Source organism: Podarcis gaigeae (assembly GCF_964106915.1).
Source record: "Podarcis gaigeae genome assembly, chromosome: 8".
NCBI lineage: Eukaryota > Metazoa > Chordata > Lepidosauria > Squamata > Lacertidae > Podarcis > Podarcis gaigeae.
The window spans coordinates 41,157,934-41,176,791 of NC_139684.1; the positions used below are offsets into that span (position 1 = coordinate 41,157,934).

General features: G+C 44.8%; 1 protein-coding gene across 1 annotated transcript; it reads left to right on the top strand.

The window, feature by feature from the left end:
• The first annotated feature begins 754 nt into the window (after positions 1–754).
• On the top strand, positions 755–13,457 carry CYBA (cytochrome b-245 alpha chain). Its single transcript, XM_083754603.1, has 6 exons — positions 755–901; positions 6,402–6,471; positions 8,816–8,890; positions 9,586–9,669; positions 10,447–10,528; positions 12,837–13,457. Exons 1-6 carry the CDS (start codon positions 844–846, stop codon positions 13,029–13,031), a joined length of 564 nt encoding a protein of 187 aa, XP_083610729.1. The 5' UTR covers positions 755–843; the 3' UTR covers positions 13,032–13,457.
• Positions 13,458–18,858: the final 5,401 nt, after the last annotated feature.

Here is an 18,858-nt window from a genome sequence, read left to right on the forward strand (position 1 = left end):
TTCCTGGCAGTTGAGAGGAAGTCTCTTTTCCCCTCCGCTTACAGTTAGCAGCAGAAAGTCTCCTTCCCCAAGAGCCATTGCACAAAATTCATTTCTTTTCTGATTCCTGTTCATATCTGCCAATTTTGAAGCACAGCTTATGTTCTCCTGGCCTTATCCTGCAGCTTTCAGCACTTGATTCCCTACTTCGGAGTTTTGGGATGCAAAGCTTAGCATCTCTTTTAAAGGGGTGCTGCTGTTAAGTTCTTTTTTTTTGTCTCAACTTTTCATTGTTTATTAAATTCATGTGTCATCTTTTCTCCCAAGGCATAAAACACTTAAAATATCTTAAGTAAATAAAACGGATCCCAATGATGTGATGGGTTCTGGATATGAAGAGGTTAATAAAAGTAGAGTATTGGAATGGTTTCAGTTCTACAGTGTTCTCAACAGCATCTAACATCCCACTGCTTTTTGGGGGGCGGGGATAATCAATTTTAAGGGGCTGCGTTCACGTGGTTCTTTTACACTATGCTGAGGATGATTAGGGTGAGTTGTGTGAACTTTTGGGGCGCAGTTTTCCCCCGCACGCCTCTTGAGCTGAAGAATCCTGTGCAAGTCGAAAGCTGGCAGCGTTTGGAACTGGAGCGAGCCGCAGCGGCGCTTCGTGGGAATCGGGGCGGCAGGGACGGCCGAGACGCGTGTCTGGAGGGAGACACTGGCGGAGGCCGGGCTGTTGTGGGGCGTTTCTGGCTCGGCCCGCAGAGGAGGAGCAGGAAGGGACGTAAGGTAGTTGGGGGGAGAGGTGTCCGCCCAGCAGCCGGCTCCCTCCTTCACTTTCTCGGTGCAGCTGAGCGCGGCGCGATGGGGGGCATCGAGTGGGCCATGTGGGCGAACGAGCAGGCGCTGGCCTCCGGCCTGAGTGAGTTTTTTGGGGGGTGTGGGGGGATCCGAGGAGGGAGGGGGGATGGACACCAGCATCTCTCCTTGCCAAGTGGAGCAAAAGGGCCCCTGAGCAAGTGCAGAGTGTCCTTGTCGCCCCAGGCAAGGAAAAGCGGGCGATGCCAGGTTAGAAACTGTTCTGAGCCACCTTCCCGAAATCTTTCCTTCGCGAAAGAATTCGAGTCCCTCCAGCAGGTTTGTGGCCCGGGAGTCCACTCTTCCTCCTCCAGTTCCCCCCACCGTGGTGTGGTTAAACCAGAGTAAATGAAGGAATCTAGACCTTGCCCATTGCAAGGGGCTCCATAGCCTCAGTCCATTTGCTTTGTGCCTGAGTGGGTGGAATTAAAAATATGGGGCGCATCTTTTAGTGGAGTAGCTTTGGGCTGGGGAAAGCAGGGGGACCGGGTTAAATGTGAGCGAGAGAGAGCCTGCCTGTGAGTTTGCAGAGCCAAGACTGAAATTATCAACCCCTTAAGTTCTCCCATCTTTAAAAAAATAAATAAACAAAATGTATTTGTTCCTAAACGTTGAGCATTCCAATTAAACGTGCTTTTGTGAAATTCCCAGTGTCAGTGGCCAGCAATGATATGCCCTATTCCCCAGTAATCTCAAATTAGTCTTGATGGAACCGAATCTTAATCTTTGAATTTGCATAGTGACGGCAACAGTTTTTACTCGTGTTTCAGCTCTGCCTTGCCATCGGGTTTGTGTGTGTGTTGTGACTCTCTCTCCTGGATGTATTTCCTTGCTGTGTGGGAGAGCAGTTCACCTGCCCTGTGGTGGTTATGTTAAACACATAACACCCTCCTTTTTTTGATGGGGGCATCCTTTTTAATTGGGGCATGAAGGAGACTTCTAGATTTTTGGAGGGGAAAGGACTTTAACCTGGCTTGGTTGTGACCATCAGAACCAAGGAGATTTTTGTGCTTTCCTTTTGAGGAAGTGCAGTGGATGAAAATAAGGAAGGAAACTTGATGTTGCCATTAGCCCAGGAGTGATCTGTGCAGGCTTGGGCATTTGCAAGCACACAGCCTTCCATTTTTCTGTTAGTTAAGGTGGAGTAATCAAGAGCCATATTGTGTATCCATATTCAAAATCATTAGGGCTGATTAGTTGGCCAGCATCACTCAATAGGACTTCTTGCAGTAAGGAAAGTGATGGGGAAAGTGTGTGGTAACATTTGCTTTGATGGACCAGACAGAATAAATGTTCATTAAATAGTCAGCAACATATAATCTTCCTACAAACAAATCAGGTTGATTCCTCAATATATAGGTTGTTTGGAAGCAGCCTGAGACTCTATCAAAACAGACAGCCCACAAACATCCCAAATGAGGTTTTTTTACCGGGCGCATTGCTTAGCATCCTGCATCTGTTTGAGACAGCCCCTGTACATAAGCGAAAGGGACCCCAGGCATTTGGTGGCTGAAGGTTACTGTTCCTGACAACCCTGAGATCCATAAATGAAATAATATTTTTAATTGTAACTGGGGTTTAAAAAAACATTTTAACTATTTTAGAACACTTTAAAAAAATGTGTTTGCCAATCCTAGGCTCCTTCAGAAGGAAGGGGGGATATAAATTCAATACATAATAAATAATCAGAACCCAGGGGACTACAGCTGAGCATTCAACAGAAATGTGTAAATGTATCCAACTTGTTGTCATTATAGACTTAGTGAAATAATTTCATATTTTATACCTTTGATAGCACAAATTCTTTTTTTCAAATTTCCGCACCACGTTTAAAGCGTGTGGCTTCCTTCAAAGGATCCTGGAAGCTGCAGATTGTTAAGGGTGCTGGGAACTGCAGCTCTGTGAGGGAATAAACTACGTTTCCCAGGATTCTTTGGAGGAAGCAATGTGTTTGAAATGTATGGTGTGTACACAGCCCCAGTCTAAACATTGTACTGTTGCTTTGCATCTGTCAATTGTTATGTACTGTACGTCTTTCATACTGATTAATTTCGTCTTGCGAGGCACCACTGTACTCTCAACATACTGTAATGGATAGTTTTGCCTTGAGGCAATGTGAAAACTGGACGTGTGTTTGTGTGCAAATACTTGCACTTCTGGCTGCAAGTGCAGTTGTTGAATTTGAGAGACATAGCATCGGCACATAGCCTGTGTTGATTTGCATGTGCCTCTCAGTCTTATTTTTATGTAAAACAAAAGCCAAGACTCTAAAAATAAACAAATCTAGTTCACAGATAAAGCTTTCAATTAATCCTGGGATATCATTTAGCCCCTAAACAGACAGCATCTTTAAAAAGAGAGAATTTCATGGTACCATAAAGATAAAAAGATTTCTTGCAGCATAAACTTTCATAGACTAGCTTTGTGGAGTGTTTATTTGTATGGCATGCTACAGTAAATCGTTTTGTCTCTAATTTCCCACAAGACCCTTCCTTGTTTTCACTGCACCATTATTTGGATCTTTTGAAGCTGGTATCTTAAGATGACGCGGAGCTCCTGCATCTTTGCCAGCTCCTTTAATTCCTGCATAGTTCGGCCTTCGTGCTGTAATCACAGCAGTGCACAGAACATCCCGTTTGCTTCCACAGGCCTGCTGGTTCAAGTGTGCTCGAATGCGTCCATCTGGCGCTCTGCATGACGCATCCCAGATGTCCGCCTGGCTCCTTTCAGACAAGGAGAGCCTGGCGGCACGGCCATGGCACGTTCTTGCTTTTTAAAACTTCAGTTGCCCTGTGAACCAAAACACAAGAGGCAGCAGAAGGGAGCTGTTTCTGGCTGCTTTCTTGAAATGACTTTGCCGCTGGGAGCCTCATATGCTCCCTTGACAAAATAAGAAATGCTGCCCAGGTCAGAGAAACCAGCAGCCCCAGCCTTGAGTGCTTTTGCTGCAGAAGTGGGCTTGTTGTCCATACATACAGAGAAAGTTCCTTTAATCTGGGTTAGTGTGTTCACACAGACAGAGGAGGGCTTATGACCTAGCACCTTGCAAAAACTTTTTCATGAAATCAGTGCTTGCTCCTGTTCCACACCCACCCAGAGCAGTCAGGTGGTGAGGCAATGACAGACTGGGAGAAGGTTTCACTTCTTGGTTCTTCCTTGCAAAAGATCTGATGGTGGTAAACTGGCCTTGTGGGAATTTCCCTGCAGTCAGGTGACCTAGTAGGAAGTGAGGCTCTAAAGGAAAGAGACCTGTCTGCTAGATCAGGCCAAAGGGGACCCATCTAGTTCAGACTCCAGGTGGCTAACCAGATGCTCCAATGGAAACCGGGGGCAGACTCTGGTCTTTCACCTGCACCCTGCGCAAGACCAAAATTTGGCATGTCTCCACCCATCGCCTCCCATTCTACACATGCACTACATTATAGCTGTGACTTCCTATGGCGCCCCCTTCGCTCGGCTCCCACTGCGGGGGTACTGGCTGTGATGCCCTAAATCTGCCTCTATGGGAACTGCCCCCTCCCCACCCCCCACAAACGTGGCTTATAAAGCGCAATATTGCCTACGCTGGCTGGCAGCAGTTCTCCAGGGTTTCCTATCTGTGCTCAGAGATGAAGGGGGTTGAATCTGGCAGATGCTCTGCCATTGGGTTATGGCCCTTCCCTGAGCTTATATCTGCCCCCTGCACCCCCAACCCCCACCCTAAACATTTCTTCCACTTTTGCAAACATTGGAGTTTCCCTGATGCCTCCTTCCCTCTTACACCAAGAGGGTGACATTTTTGACTATGCAAGCACCAGCAGAAACAAAGGGTATGATCTGATCCCAGAGGCAGTAGCATACAGGCATTGTGTGACTCTTAGCCACTGATAGCCGCCTCCTCTGTGAATTAGGTAGTCTAATCCTCCTAGAAGGACATGAGAAAAGGGTGTGTGGAGCAAGACTAAGGGAGTTCTTGTCCAGGAACACAACCAGATGACTTCCGCCACAAGGATATAAGAAGAAGAAGAAAGCACCCTGTCAGATCAGGTCACAAATGTAAATCAATACAGCCTCCTTCTTCACATGTGGGGCGTAACATGTGGCTAAGAAGAGATGTTTCAGTTAGGTCAGACTAGAAGCCCAGCTAGGGAGAAGTCCTGAAGTCCAGCCTCTCACAGCATCCAACCAGATAGATGCCTTTGGGAAGCTCACAAGCAGGGAGTAAAAGGACAAAAGCCCTCTCCTGCTTCTGCTTCCCCAGCAGCTCTTTTTGTGTGTGTGGGGGGGTAGCCTGCCCTTGAACCTGGAGGCTCTATTACCATGGGTTGTGGTCTGCGGTTGATAAAAGTCTCCCCTGAATTGGCCTCTCCTCTCCTTTTAAAAGTCATTGAAGTGAGGGGCCATTTCCACAGCCCCTAGGCTGTAAATTCCACAAATGAATGACTTATTGTGTGTGTGTGGGGGGGGGGGGAATCCTGCCTTTTATCTGCCCTGAGTCTACTGCCAATCATTTTCACTGGGCAACTCCAAGCAAGTAATTCTTTCTTAACAAACAGCTCCCCATCCCTATTCAAAGCTGGGCAGTGTGGAGCCTGAGGGAGCATTAAGAGCAAGGCTGAGATAATGTGTGAAAAGTGCTGTGAGCAATTAAAGAATGCCTTGCAGCACAAAAGATTATTATCTGCTGCTATGGGTGCTCCTTGCCCTCACACGTTTTCAGTGAAATAGCAAAGACAAAGTTGCCTCTGAACATGCACAGAGTATCATTCATGGAAAGCAGAAAGTTAAGAAGCAGGCATTCCTGGAGGTGGGGAATGGCTGTTTCTTTGGGAGTTAATCTCTGCCTCTATCAAAGGCCCTTCCTTTATTTCTCATCCTGCCTTTTTGCCAAAGAGCATTGTGCATATTTCTGTGCTGCTTCTGTCCTCACAACAGTCCTGTGGGGAAGGTCACACTCCCTGAGCTGCATGGCTGGGTAGGGAATGGAACCTGGGTCCCGCTGGTCCCAGTGCAACACTCTCTGACAGATGAGTGGGGAACATTCGCCAGTCCAAGGGCCGCATCTCCTTGTGGGAAACCGACTGAGGGCCACATGCCAATGGTGGGCGGAGCCAGAGGTAAAAGTGGGCAGGGCAGCAGATGCAGATTTTACTCTGGGCACAGCAGGCTAGGTTTTACACACACTCTTACCTACCCAGCTCTCTCCATCCTGCATGTAGGCAAGTAAGAGATCAAGGACACATTGCAAGCCACGCAAAGCAGGACTGGGGAACGGTGTGGCCTGCGGAGAATGCTAAGGGGCTAACAGAGAGGGCTGCATAAAGCCCCTTGGCCAGAGGTTGCCCATCCTGTTCCAACCACTGCACAGCATCACACAGACTCTCTAATTTTAAGTGGCTTTTCTGCTCTTAATTTATTTTTCTCCCGTAATAAATACATCAATAAATATTGGACCATGAATTGTGAGCTGTAGGCTTGTTACATTTGTTTTGCTTGTTGGATTTTTTTTCTTTTCAGTGTTGATTTGTGGTGGACTGTGGTTACCGGTAGGTAAGCTTGTCTTTTTTTTTCTTTCCCCCTTTTAGTTCTAGTGACTGGTGGGATCGTGGCAGTTGCTGGACAGTTCAAAAACTGGCAGTTTGCAGCCTATTCAATGTATCCTTCCATGTGATTTCTCTCTCCCTTCTTCTCCCCCCACAACCCCCCTCCCTGGATTCTGTAGCTGTAGGATGTCTTGTGGTTCTGTTGGTATCACAGAATCAAATAGGTGATAGGTGGGAGGCACCTCAAAGTCCATCTAGTCCAACTTCCTTTTGACCAGTTCCCCAGATGGTACAGCAGGAATAAATTGGGGTTTTGCTTAATCTGGTCATGTGTGTGTGTGTGCGTGCGCTTGCAGAAGTCTAGTGATTACAAAATTGGAATTTCTGTGACTGAACAAGAGGTGGAAGCAAGGTTCCATTGGCCAAATGATGTCAAGGAAATAAAAAATAGTTGCTTTGCTTAATGCAGGCGTTCTGCAGAAGTATGAGGATTGCAAAATGTGGAATTTCGGTAGCTGCACCATGAAAAGAGGGAAGAAGGTAGGTTCTGTTTAGTAAATGGTGTCCAGGAAGTTACAGTTCCATAGCCAGTCACAGGCTGCTGGTGAAAGGGCAGAGCAGAAATGACTGAGTTGGCTTGTAGGTTGTGCAAAGGAACAATGTGCACATGGAGTGACATCCTGCTGCTTGTGGGTTTGAGCCTGCCAGTCAGTGAGATCAAGCTCTCCCCCAGTTCAACCAGATGCCCTTGTGCAGTTTGGTACTTCTCAGACTCAGTTTCCCACATGTAACACAGCAATCAGAGGGGTTTTGTTTGCAGGAGCTGTTGAAAGGGTGAAATGGAATTGACCTTATGCTCATCTGATCTTTGGGTTATAGTGGGGGGGATAAAACAGAGCAGAGGATTTGTAAAGATCTGGCCTGATGAGTTCAAACCAATATGAAATCCATCCTGGTCTGTTCTCTCTCCTGTCCCTGGACCATGTGTCCAGTTTTTTCTGCTCTTCTACATCCCTCAAAACTTTGGTGTTTGTTTAAAGTGGTTTTACTCCACTCTTTACCTGAAAAGACTCCCAGAGCAACCTAGGTGTGATTAATAAAAAACACGAGCATCCCTGCCCACAGACATGCAATTTAAAAGACATGGCACAAAAGGAAAAGAGGTATGGGATGGGAAAGGAAGAGGGGAAAAGTAAATTTGACAACCAGTTCTTAAAGGCACAAGGGCCATTTTATTCCTTCATCAGATTCCCGGTGCCTTTGTATGAGAATCTCATTCTGATCCAGGCTATACAGATACAGTGGTACCTTGGTTTACAACCATAATCGATTCCGGAGGTCCGTTTGTAAACCAAAACAGGTTGTAACCCAAGGAGCGCTTTCGCCAATGGGGCCTCCAAAAATTTTTTGTTTGTAATCCGAAAAAAATGGGTTGTGATCCAAAAAAAGGTTGCAAACTGGGACACGCACTTCCGGGTTTGACATGTTTGTAATCCAAAACATTTGCAAACCAAGACGTATGCAAACCAAGGTACCACTGTAGTCACATTTTGAAGGCCACATCCACAACATACATTTAAGGCACTATTATAACACTTTGTCAGTCATGGCTTCCCCCAAAGAATCCTGGGAACTGTAGTTTGTTAAGGGTGCTGAGAGCTGTTAGGAGATTCCATCTTCCCCTCACAGAACTACAATTCTCAGAGTTGTTTAACAACCAATCTTCTCAGAGTACTCTGGAAATTGTAGCTCTGTGAGGGGAAGAAGGGTTTTCCTCACAACTCTCAGTACCCTTAACAAACAAACCTCCCAAGATTCTTTGGGGGTAAGCCATGGCTGCTTACGGTGGCATAAAAGTGAGCTAAACGTGCAGGTATGACCCTAGTATTTGTCTAGCGTTTTCTATCTGCATGCTCCCCTACAGATAACAGGTCTCGGTCTCAAGGGGCCTACAGCCTGAAATAGCTTGCAGCCGTTTCAGTTTTGGTATTTTGGGGAAATTTTTGTGTTTTCAACCACAGTGATTGCAGAAAGAGATGCAGGCTTTACCTCAGCGTACAGTCTGCTTCAAACAGATCTCTCTCCATGCCTCTTCCACCCCCTCACACAGAGGAAAGATTGTGTTGAGACAAACATGTGTGCTGCATGTGTGAACTGGCACTTTGGCTTAATATTGCTAAGATACAAACTTCCTCCAGGTCACTAGTGGGACTTTGGAAATATTTTTTCTGTTGGAAAAACACATAACATAACATAACATAACATAACAACAACAACATAACAACAACATAACATAACATATATACATTTTTTAAAACTCTTCTCTCATTTCCCGGGGCAGAGCAAAGAAGGGATTCTGAGCTGTCCTGGATATCAGGGGCTACTCAGGAGAAAGCTTTCCTAGAATAATAGGGCACAAAAGAGATACCCCCCTTCCTTAACCCTTTCCCCCAAAGAGCTGCTGGAGTCTTTATATGCCTGCTGGAGTACCCAAGGGGGAAGCGGAAAAAGGGATCTACGATGGAGCGGTGGTAAGTGTCTTTTTAAAAAAATGTTTTATTTTTATTTATGATTTTCAATAATTTTACAGTCATTCCAACATTTCAAAACTTGACTTCCTTCCCCCTATTTCTGTGGCTCCTTAACTTTATTTTTAATATCTTCTGCATATCCAAATTAACTTAATTTGATCATTTTTTGATTTACTTTAAATATATACCGTACTCTTATGAAACTGCATTACAATAATCCTACCAATGTTTTTAACTGTTTACAATTTGTAAATATTCACTAAACCATTTCCATTCTTTTATAAGTATGGTGTCTAATGCCTTTTCATTTTTGACCATGATTGTTATTGACATTGGCTTTCAAAATAGGCATTCATTTTAGTTATGCAGTCTTGTACCTGGTGTTGCTTGGGAATTCTAAGAACCCAAAACTCCAGCGCACTTTTGAAATCAATGGTTACGTTCAGCACATTTCCAAAAGGGTCAGCCTGCCATCTTCCTTCAAAATGGCATCCAGTTGTATCCAAAGATAGACAAAACCCTGCTCCTTGAGTTCGGGAACTCTCTGGTTGAAATCAATGTATTTTCAAAAGGTTAGGTCTGCCTCCTTCATTCAGTATGGCTTTTGAGAAAGCTTCTGGGTATCACAGAACCCTTTGACAACTAGAATCTGTGTTTGTCATTGCACTCTCTCTTTTTATTCCCATCCCCAACAGTGGCCAGAAGTGCTTCACAACTGTTGTGAAGGCATTTGGACCCCTCACTAGGAATTACTACGTCCGGGCTTTGCTGCACATATGGTAAATAATTCATTCCACTTCTTGACTTGTCACCCTTTTCAGTATTTGGGGGGAAAATTAGACAAAACTTTCTGCTTTCTCTCTCCAGTTAACTGATGCTCACGTCTTATAGAGACGTGTGTTTGTGTGTGGCCCACATACATGAAACTCGCATGGAAGTCCTAACTGGATGTGGTCGGGGGGAGGGGCATTATAATGGGTCCCCTTTCCTTGCTTCTGCAATGTGGGTGGGTGTTTTGTTTACTCAATTGAATCTTAAGACGGTCATAAGATGTTGGTCACGCCTCCTTCTTACAGTGCATTCTCCCTTTTTTAATAAAAAAAAGAGCAAGTGTCTGGGCAGAAATACCTTAAATGTCTGGGGGTGGGTGGGGAGATTTTCACCTTTTGAAATATGGGAACCCTGTTACCAGCATCCATTAGAGCATCACAAGATGGCATTAAAACATTCCACACATAAATCCAGGCATTGGGAGGAGACTGCCTAGCTGGACTGCTGGGATTCTTGAAAGGAATGGCGCAACACAGGTGATGCTCTGCATATTTCATTGGTGGCTGGTGCCCATTGAGACTGATGGGGCAGAAGGCAGAGAGGTCAACAGTAGGTGGCGCCAGAGCCAACTAATTCTATCTTTGTCCCCATCATCCTTCTGCTGAGTTCATTGCATTATGGTTTATATGTAAATTTATTTGATAAGCTATCATAGAAGTGAGAAGTGGCTTATAGATTCTCTAAAACAAATACAAATAAATCTCTCTCACTTGTTCCTTTTGTAGCTTGGCCGTTCCAGCAGCATTTTTACTGGCCACGATCCTCGGCACAGTTTGTCTCGCCATTGCCAGCGCCATCTACTTACTGGTAAGCAGCCCCCACCGCAACCCCCATTTGACTCCTGAATTAACAGCAGCAACAGTAATAATATATACAAAGGTGTCAAATAGTTAAAATGATTTATATCTAATGGATCATCCAGTGTTTAGTAAACTGAATGATTGATGAGTTAAATTTAAATAAATGTGCATTTTACCACAGTGTCGCTCTAGGTGTCCTTTTAAGATAGTCAAGGAGAAAATGGAATAAATATTTGTTTTTTGTGCGGAGAATGGTCTCAGAGGATTATTAGGTCCTTGTCCTGAGAGTTTCTTGTAAAACAGAGTTGCCCCTGTTTTAAAGCTTCAATCAGTTTGCACAAAAGGATTCTCCCCTATAATTTTTGCAAAGATGCAGGGCTCAGCTGTCTGATGGTTTTAGGCTGCTGGATCTGCAAGGCAACCTTTAGTTCCTGCAATCCTTTGCTTCAGAGCCTAGGAATGGCTAACAGCCCTCTAGCTCCCTCTGCTGGTCAGAGCTCATGCTACCTTTAAATACAAAATATGTTACTTCAAGTTGATAATTGAGCATATTCCAGTATTTCATGTGGACCAAGAAATGACGTTGTACATCCTGGGGTTTATGATGCCTACTGTGGTGTGGCAATTAGAGAGTTGGATGAAAGAAACCTGGGAGACCAGGGTTCAAATCCCCACTCAGGAGGCTTACCTTGGGCCAGTTACCAACTCTCAGCCTAACCTACCTCACAGGGTTGTTGTGGGACTTGAATAAGGAGTAGGAGGAGAAGCGTGTGTGCCACTCTGAACTCCTTGGAGAAGAAGGTGGGATATAAAAGCAATAAAAATATGATGATGATGATGATGATGATGATGATATTGTATTAGTATCTCATTTTCTTATAAGTTTTTGTAGAATATGTATAATTTATGTGGTGTAAAAAGCTTGTTTAATCTTAACGGGGCATTTGCTATCACTTATTTGAGTCTAACAAGATATTCAATTTTTAAAAGTGCTGAGGCCTCAGCCATTGGCACCTGAGAGAATGTATTTTTAGGACTCACACTCTTCTCTTCACAATGACATTTATTTTTAGATTCCTGTAACCCATCCTGAGACCTTATGGTGAAGGGCAGGGAATAAATCAAATAACCATAATCAGAAATGAATAGTGAAAATGTTTTGTATCCAACTGACATTTACTCAAATTAGAGCCATTGAAATAGTTACATCCCTTAATTTCAATGGTTGTACTCTGAGCATGACTTACATTGGATACAACTTAATAAGTCTCTCCAAGGCAGAAATGTACTCATTTTCCCTCCAGTAAAGATTCAACACATTTCCCCTCTTCCTCTCAAATCATTATTATTTGTTTTCAAACGTGATACAAAAGTAAAAATAAAATAAACATTGAACAAAAATACAATGCAGGTCCATCGATGCATAAAGGGCATCAAGAAAAACGGAAACAACTTTTTAAAAAAATACACAGTGTCTCTGCAATGAACTCAGTGAGGCTTACATTGCCATCAGACCAACCGACTGGGGTGGGAGGGATGTGACTTGAATGGAGGGTATGGACAGAATGAGTCTTTGACAGAACAGGGATTTGCATCAGGGTTTACGGTAAATTCTGCCTTGAAGTGAAGTATCAGTTGCTGGGAATTGCTGGTATAGAAAGCACTGTTAGACACTCAGGTTGTGCTTGAGGGTTTCCCTGTGAGAATAGGATGCTGGACTAGATGGGCCTTTAGCTTGATCCAGCAAGGCTCTTCTTAGGTTCTTTATGTTCTTATACTGAGTCCAACCATTTATTCCTCTAGTTCAGCATCATCTACACAGATGGGCAGCAGCTTTCCAGGGTTTCAGGCAGGAGACGATTCCCAGCCTTACCTGGAAATGCCAGGAGCTTCTGCATGCAAGGCAGATGCTCAACCTCTGAGCTATGGCAAGGACAATATAGGGAACTTAGGAAGCTCCTTCTACTGAGTCGGGCCATTGGTCCAACTAGTACAGTATTGGCTACACTGACAGGCAGTGGCTCTCCAAGGTTTCAGGTGGGAGTCTCTCCCAGCCCTACTTCTGTGGTAGATCATCTGTTTTACATACTGAAGTTTCCAGGTTCTATATGTGGGCCTCCAGGGAGAATTAGGAATGTAGCCTTGCTGGAAGCCCTGAGGTGCTGTTGACAGTCAATGTGGACATCTCGTCTGACTTTGTGTAAGGCCCCAGACGCTCCTGTGAACCTGGGACCATGTGCATGCAGAAAATAAAAATGGGTCTTTCCCTTGAGATACCCTTTCCTACTCACATCTCTCTGGGCTTTTTCCTCCAGGCTGCCATTCGTGGCGAAGAGTGGCGTCCCATCGAAGTGAGGCAACGGGAACCGCTACAAATAGGAGCCACCATTAAACACCCTCCAACCAACCCACCTCCACGGCCTCCGGCTGAGGCTCGCAGGAAGCAAGCAGGCGAGGCAGAAGCTGCAGCCCAGGATAATCCCCTCCCTGTTGTCATCGAGGCTGAATGAATGTCAGGCCGGGCTGGTGCCCTCGAAGGAGCCTGAGGAGGCTTCCTTTGCTGTGCTCGGAGCAGTGGGGGAGGAGTGGCCATTTTGTGGTTGATCTTCGGATATCGTCCTCCTCTTCCAGCTCTGTTGTCTGCCTCTACAGATGCTTCTCCACAAGCCAGATTCTCCTCAATCCTGTGACTTCCCCCAGTTTGCTCCTGAAGACCCACCAGGCCAGATAGCTGCCATGCTCGATTCACAACAGGGCTCAGCGGCAGCCATATTGTTTGTCTCCAGAATACTACTTGGAGAATTGTGAAGCTCCAGGCAGGGATTACTCCAGCCGGCATCCTGAGAGTGGCAATGGCTTTTTCTTTTCTTCATGCTCTCTCTAAGATTCCCCATGTTTTTACTTTGTAATAAAAATTATCTGGTTGGTTGGTTGTCTTCTTTGTATGGTTGCGTTTCTTTGCTCTGTTTCACTTACTCAGGGTTTTCTACATCCGTGGTTTATATATACATATGCATGATCTGGTTGGCTTGACTGCCATAAATAGGCAAAGGAGTCTGGCTCTCAGGTGATTGCAACTTCAGAAATTATTTGCCTCCTAAATTAGGCTGTGAGAATACCTGGTGAACAGCCACTCAAGTGTAGATTTGTACTTGTATTTCCAGGTCATCTCCGAGTTAATGTGCTTGGGTTTGTTTGCTTTTTTGTGAAGTGAAGGAAGTAATTGGCTTCATGCTTTCTGAACCAGCATTTTGCGACTGGCTCCGGGTACCGCAGTGGAGGTCAGACTTCAGGCTTGAGGAAACTAATTTGTCTTTTGCTAGGTCCCTGAGGTTATTTATTCATTTATTACATTTCTATATCACCTGTTCCTCCAAGGACCTCAAGGTGGTATACATGGTTTTCCCCTCCTCACTTTTTCTTCAGAACAACCTTGTGAGGCAGATTAGTCTGAGACACAGTGTCACCCAATGAACTTCATGACTCAGGAGGGATTCAAACTCTGGTCTTCCAGGTCACAGTCCAACACACTTTTCGTTACACCACACAGGAACCAGGTGCAAAGAGCAGAGCGTAAAATTAAAAGAACGTGGTGCTACCAAGCAATTCCTAAACCCAGACATTTTTTTCCCCCAAGTACCAGAACTGAGCTGAACTCACACACCTGCCATACAACTATCCTTTACTGGTTAACCCATGTTTTCTTCATTTCAGCAATCTAATTTAAGTGCCTGTGTATCATATTCTTGCTATCCTTTTTGAACAATTGAGTGTCAGAAATCTATCTGTTGCAAATAATCTAGGGATCTTCCCATCTCTGAGTTAGTGGACCTTGGCAGTTGAAGCAAAATGCAGCTTAGCTCTCCATATGCCCAATGTTTACCTGTGCTTAATGTTGGCTACCTGTTGTAAATAACATACTTGGGAGGATAAAGCTATCAGCAGCTATGAGCCATCATGGCTACATCCTTTGTTGGAGGCAGTATGCCCCTGGGGGCTGTTTGCTGGGAATCCCAAATGGGGAAGAATGCTGTTGCTTTAAGGTCCTGCTTGTGAGTTTCCCATTGGGGCATCTGGTTGGCCACTGTGAGAACAGGATGCTAGATTAGATGGCTCACGTACATGACACACCAGATTCTTTTTAAGTCCTTATTCACACAGTGCATAGTTAAAACTTTGGCATTCTCTCCCACAAGAGGTAATGGTGGCCACCACTTTGGTTGGCTTTTAAAGAAGATTAGACAAATTCATATAGGAAGAGGTTATCAATAGCTACTTCCAGTATTGGGCAAGAGGCTGCTTAAGCCACATCCACACCATTCTTTCAAAGCATTATGAGAGCACTTGAAACAGTCATGGCTTCCCCCAAATATTACTGGGAACTGTTGTTTGTTAAGGGTTCTGAGAGATGGTAGGAGACCCGTATTCCCCTCTCAGAGCTATAATTCCCAGAGTTCCTTGGGGCAAAGGGATTAACTACTGAAGTGTGGCTTAATTTCCCAGGGCAATTTATTTCTGGCGCCTGAAGGTGGCGCTGCAAAATCAATGTGGCTCTATAGCATGCGCCATCTCTACAATTGGAAGCAGTAATGCCTCTGAACACCAGAATCACAAGCAGAAAGAGTTCATATTCGCCAAGTGCCCCAATTTTCCAGGGACAGTTCCAGAATTACAGAAGCCATCCCGGTTTCTGATTTGATCCTGGAATGTCCCAGTTTTCCTTTTTCCTCCTCTCCACATCTTAGAGAACAATCAAAAGCATACCCTCCAAGTGTCCTGGGTTTCCAGGGATAGTCCCAGAATTACAAAAGCCACCCTGGCTTCTGATTTGATCCTGAAACGCCCTTTCCCCCCCAGCCAGCACCGCAGATACAAAGCTCAGAGAGGAGGATGAGCCAATGCTTGTCCCAAGCGACAATGGTGGCGGCTGTGGCGGAGCATCCTGTAGCCTCTCCCTGACTGCTGCTGTGGAGTTGAGGAGGGTCAGTTGGGGCGGGGAGTGAGAAATGCCCCTATTTTCATCTGAGGAATGTTGGAGGGTATGGAGAGCTCTGTCATGCTCATGTCTTGTGTACAGGCTTCCCACAGTCATCTGGCTTGCTTTGAGAACAGGTGGACCTGTGGTCCGATCCAGCAGCCAAGCTCTTACATTCTTAGATTAGTTAAAGGGAAATTCTCTGGCAGAGCATCTTGGCTGCATGCAGAAGGTCCCAGATGAAAGAAAAGAAAGTAAGGTTTGGAACCCTGGAGAGCGGCTGCCAGTCAGTGTAGGCAACACTGAGCTAGATGGACTGAGCAAAAGGCTGCTCCCTATTTCCCCATGTACTATATTTTTCCATCTATAAGATGCCCCCATGTATAAAACGCCCCCTATTTTTGCGGCAACAGCCAATCGCCAGTCCACCTTTAGCACTATCCGTGTATAAGATGTCCCCTAAATTTTGCCATTATTTTGTAGGAAAAAAACCTAGTCTTATACAGTACATGAAAAAATACGGTAATAGTCCAAATTGTGTGTGCGCGTCTGTGTGTGTGTGCACACAATTTACAGGTTTGTGTTTTACCTTGGCTTTTTAGTGATGTAATAAAAGTGATTAGTGCTTTGTGAGTCTGTGCCCTGTGGTGGGTGTGGCCAGATGTGTGTGTGCACAACTGCAGTCAATTCAGGCCATTTTCCCACCATTGAATTGATCAGAAGGGTTGGCACCAGTGGGAAACGCTCCTTAGCACACTTTTACTGAAGCATCTCAAAAAGGATGCATAGAAGGGCAGCAAACACTGGCAGCTTTTCTATAAGGAAAATTTTAGCACATTTGTGGTTGACTGAGGTTGGGGTAGGGGATAGAACATGGATTAAGAGGGTTATATAATTATGCATACTGTAGATAAAGTAGACAGAGGCACTGTTCCCCCTTCCAATACTAACCGTCAAGGTCATCCCCATGATATTGATTGACAAGCGATGGTGTAGTTGTTGTTTGTGAAAATTTAGGGGGAGCACAGCTCTGGGACTTTTTTCAGAGCAGGAGTGAAGTCAATGATGTCAACTCTCTTAAGTGTCAGGGAAACCGCTCTGGCAAGTGAATAAGGTGATAAGGAGGCTTTCAAGTTTGCTTTTCTTTTTTGAAGATATAGTCTGTGACAAATTAACAAAGACCTAAAGAGATGGAATAACACGAATTTCACTCTCTCAGACAAAATAGCCATGATCAAAATGATCACACTCCCAAAACTAACCTACCTATTCCAAACCCTCCCAATCTGGATCCCCTCAACCCAACTTCGCAGTTGGCAGAGAAAACTACACTCTTTCATCTTCTCACATAAAAAACCAAGAATAAGCCCCAAATACCTGCACCTCCCCACCTCAGAAGGAGGATGGGGAATCCCCAACATAGAAGCATATTACAATGCCAACCAAATACGCCATATAATCCCATATATACTAGAAGATGAGACAAAACAATGGGTACACCTAGAGAGGGACACAATTGAAAACACCTGCACCACAACATACCCACTCCTCCCAAACAAACTAAAGAAAATTCCCACAACACTTAACAGGTACACACAGACCATGCTCAAAGCATGGAAAACACAAATAGGCAAACTATCCCCAACCCCATCCCCACTAATCCCCCTGGCGTACCACCCATTATTCCACCATGCAGCACAAAACCTCCAGACAAAAACCTGGCGAACCAAAGGCTTATATCGCCTAATAGACTTTTATAAAAATAACAAACCCTTGTCAACACAAGAAATACAAGACAAACTAGAAGACACCCAAATGACCTGGTTAACACAACACCAACTACATGCCTTCTTAAACAACCCAACAGTAAAATCAGCAGCAACTAGGCCCCTGACAACCTTCGAAAACCTCCTCCTAACAACAAAGGGAAACGGTAAAGGGACGGTATCCGCAATATACAAAATACTACTCCAAAATCCTGCAAATCCCCTAGACACAATAAAAAAAACAATGGGAGAATGACATAGGCTATGAGATTAACCCCACTCAATGGACCAGAATGTGGTCTAAACCCCCCTTTAAATCCATATCAACAAAAAGAAAAGAACTCACACTGAAACTCACCTACAGGTGGTACCTAACACCAAGGAAACTAGCGCTAATACACCCAGGAACCTCACCAAAATGCTGGAGAGGGTGCACCTCCTCAGGCACATACCTCCACATGTGGTGGGAGTGTCCCAAAATTCAACTATTCTGGACAACAGCCATACAAGAAATATGTAAAATAACTAAGCAAGTAATAGACATCACCCCAGAATTGGCCCTACTAAACATCTTCCAAGACAACAATGCCCATTTACACCACAAAGAACTTATAACCCACCTGCTCTCAGCAGCCAGAAACATCATAACCAGACACTGGAGAGACCTGTCAGGAGTAAGCATGGACCAATGGTACCAAATAGTATGGGAAACAGCCCTACTAGAAAAAATTAACTAATAAACTGAAACTGACACGGGGACAAACAGAAGAAGACGCCTTCACCCCGGTATGGCTCCCCTTTATCACATACACAGCCCAACAGGACAATGACAATAATCCACCAACAGCATACAAATCAATATGGCTAACCTGATCCAAAACACCCACCCACCTCACTCACACACGAAAACAAAGATCACCACAGCCAATCACAAGCAAACAATCACACCCTAAGCCAACCCCAACCTCTCTCACCACCAAAGGAACACAAGTGAACAACACAAGCAACGCTGACACCAAACTCTACATACATTAAACATAATAGAAACACCGACCCCACCCCCATCCATCCTCCCTCTCCCCACCCCCCCTTTCTTTTTTCTTTCTGTTTTCTTCTCCCCCTAATGCCTCAACAAATGAAATGGATTTGTAAAAACGTTACATGGAAGAAGAAGAAGAAGAAGAAAAAAATACGAGGCACTACACTTCTGTAAAACAAGAAAATCCTTAATAAAAAAACTTAAATATGAAAATGTGAAGATATAGTCTGTGGTTCCAATGAATAACTATGGGCTACATGCATTTCAGCTGCCTGAAGACCTTTTTGTTGCAGCTCAGTGTGTGTTTTGCAAATGTAGCCAGTCAGAAGCAAGCATGGCTAACTTCTCTGCAGCTTAAGGTAAAGGGACCCCTGACCATTAGGTCCAGTCGTGACCGACTCTGGGGTTGCGGCGCTCATCTCGCTTTATTGGCCGAGGGAGCCGGCGTACAGCTTCCGGGTCATGTGCCCAGCATGACTAAGCCACTTCTGGCGAACCAGAGCAGCGCACGGAAATGCCGTTTACCTTCCCGCTGGAGTGATACCTATTTATCTTCT

Bases quoted from the DNA above. Each gene is read 5' to 3' on its own strand.
- CYBA (XM_083754603.1), top strand. From the start codon at position 844: ATGGGGGGCATCGAGTGGGCCATGTGGGCGAACGAGCAGGCGCTGGCC. The intron at 9,670-10,446 runs GTAAATAATTCA...TTCCTTTTGTAG, and splicing joins CGGGCTTTGCTGCACATATG to CTTGGCCGTTCCAGCAGCAT. The intron at 10,529-12,836 runs GTAAGCAGCCCC...TTTTTCCTCCAG, and splicing joins CCAGCGCCATCTACTTACTG to GCTGCCATTCGTGGCGAAGA.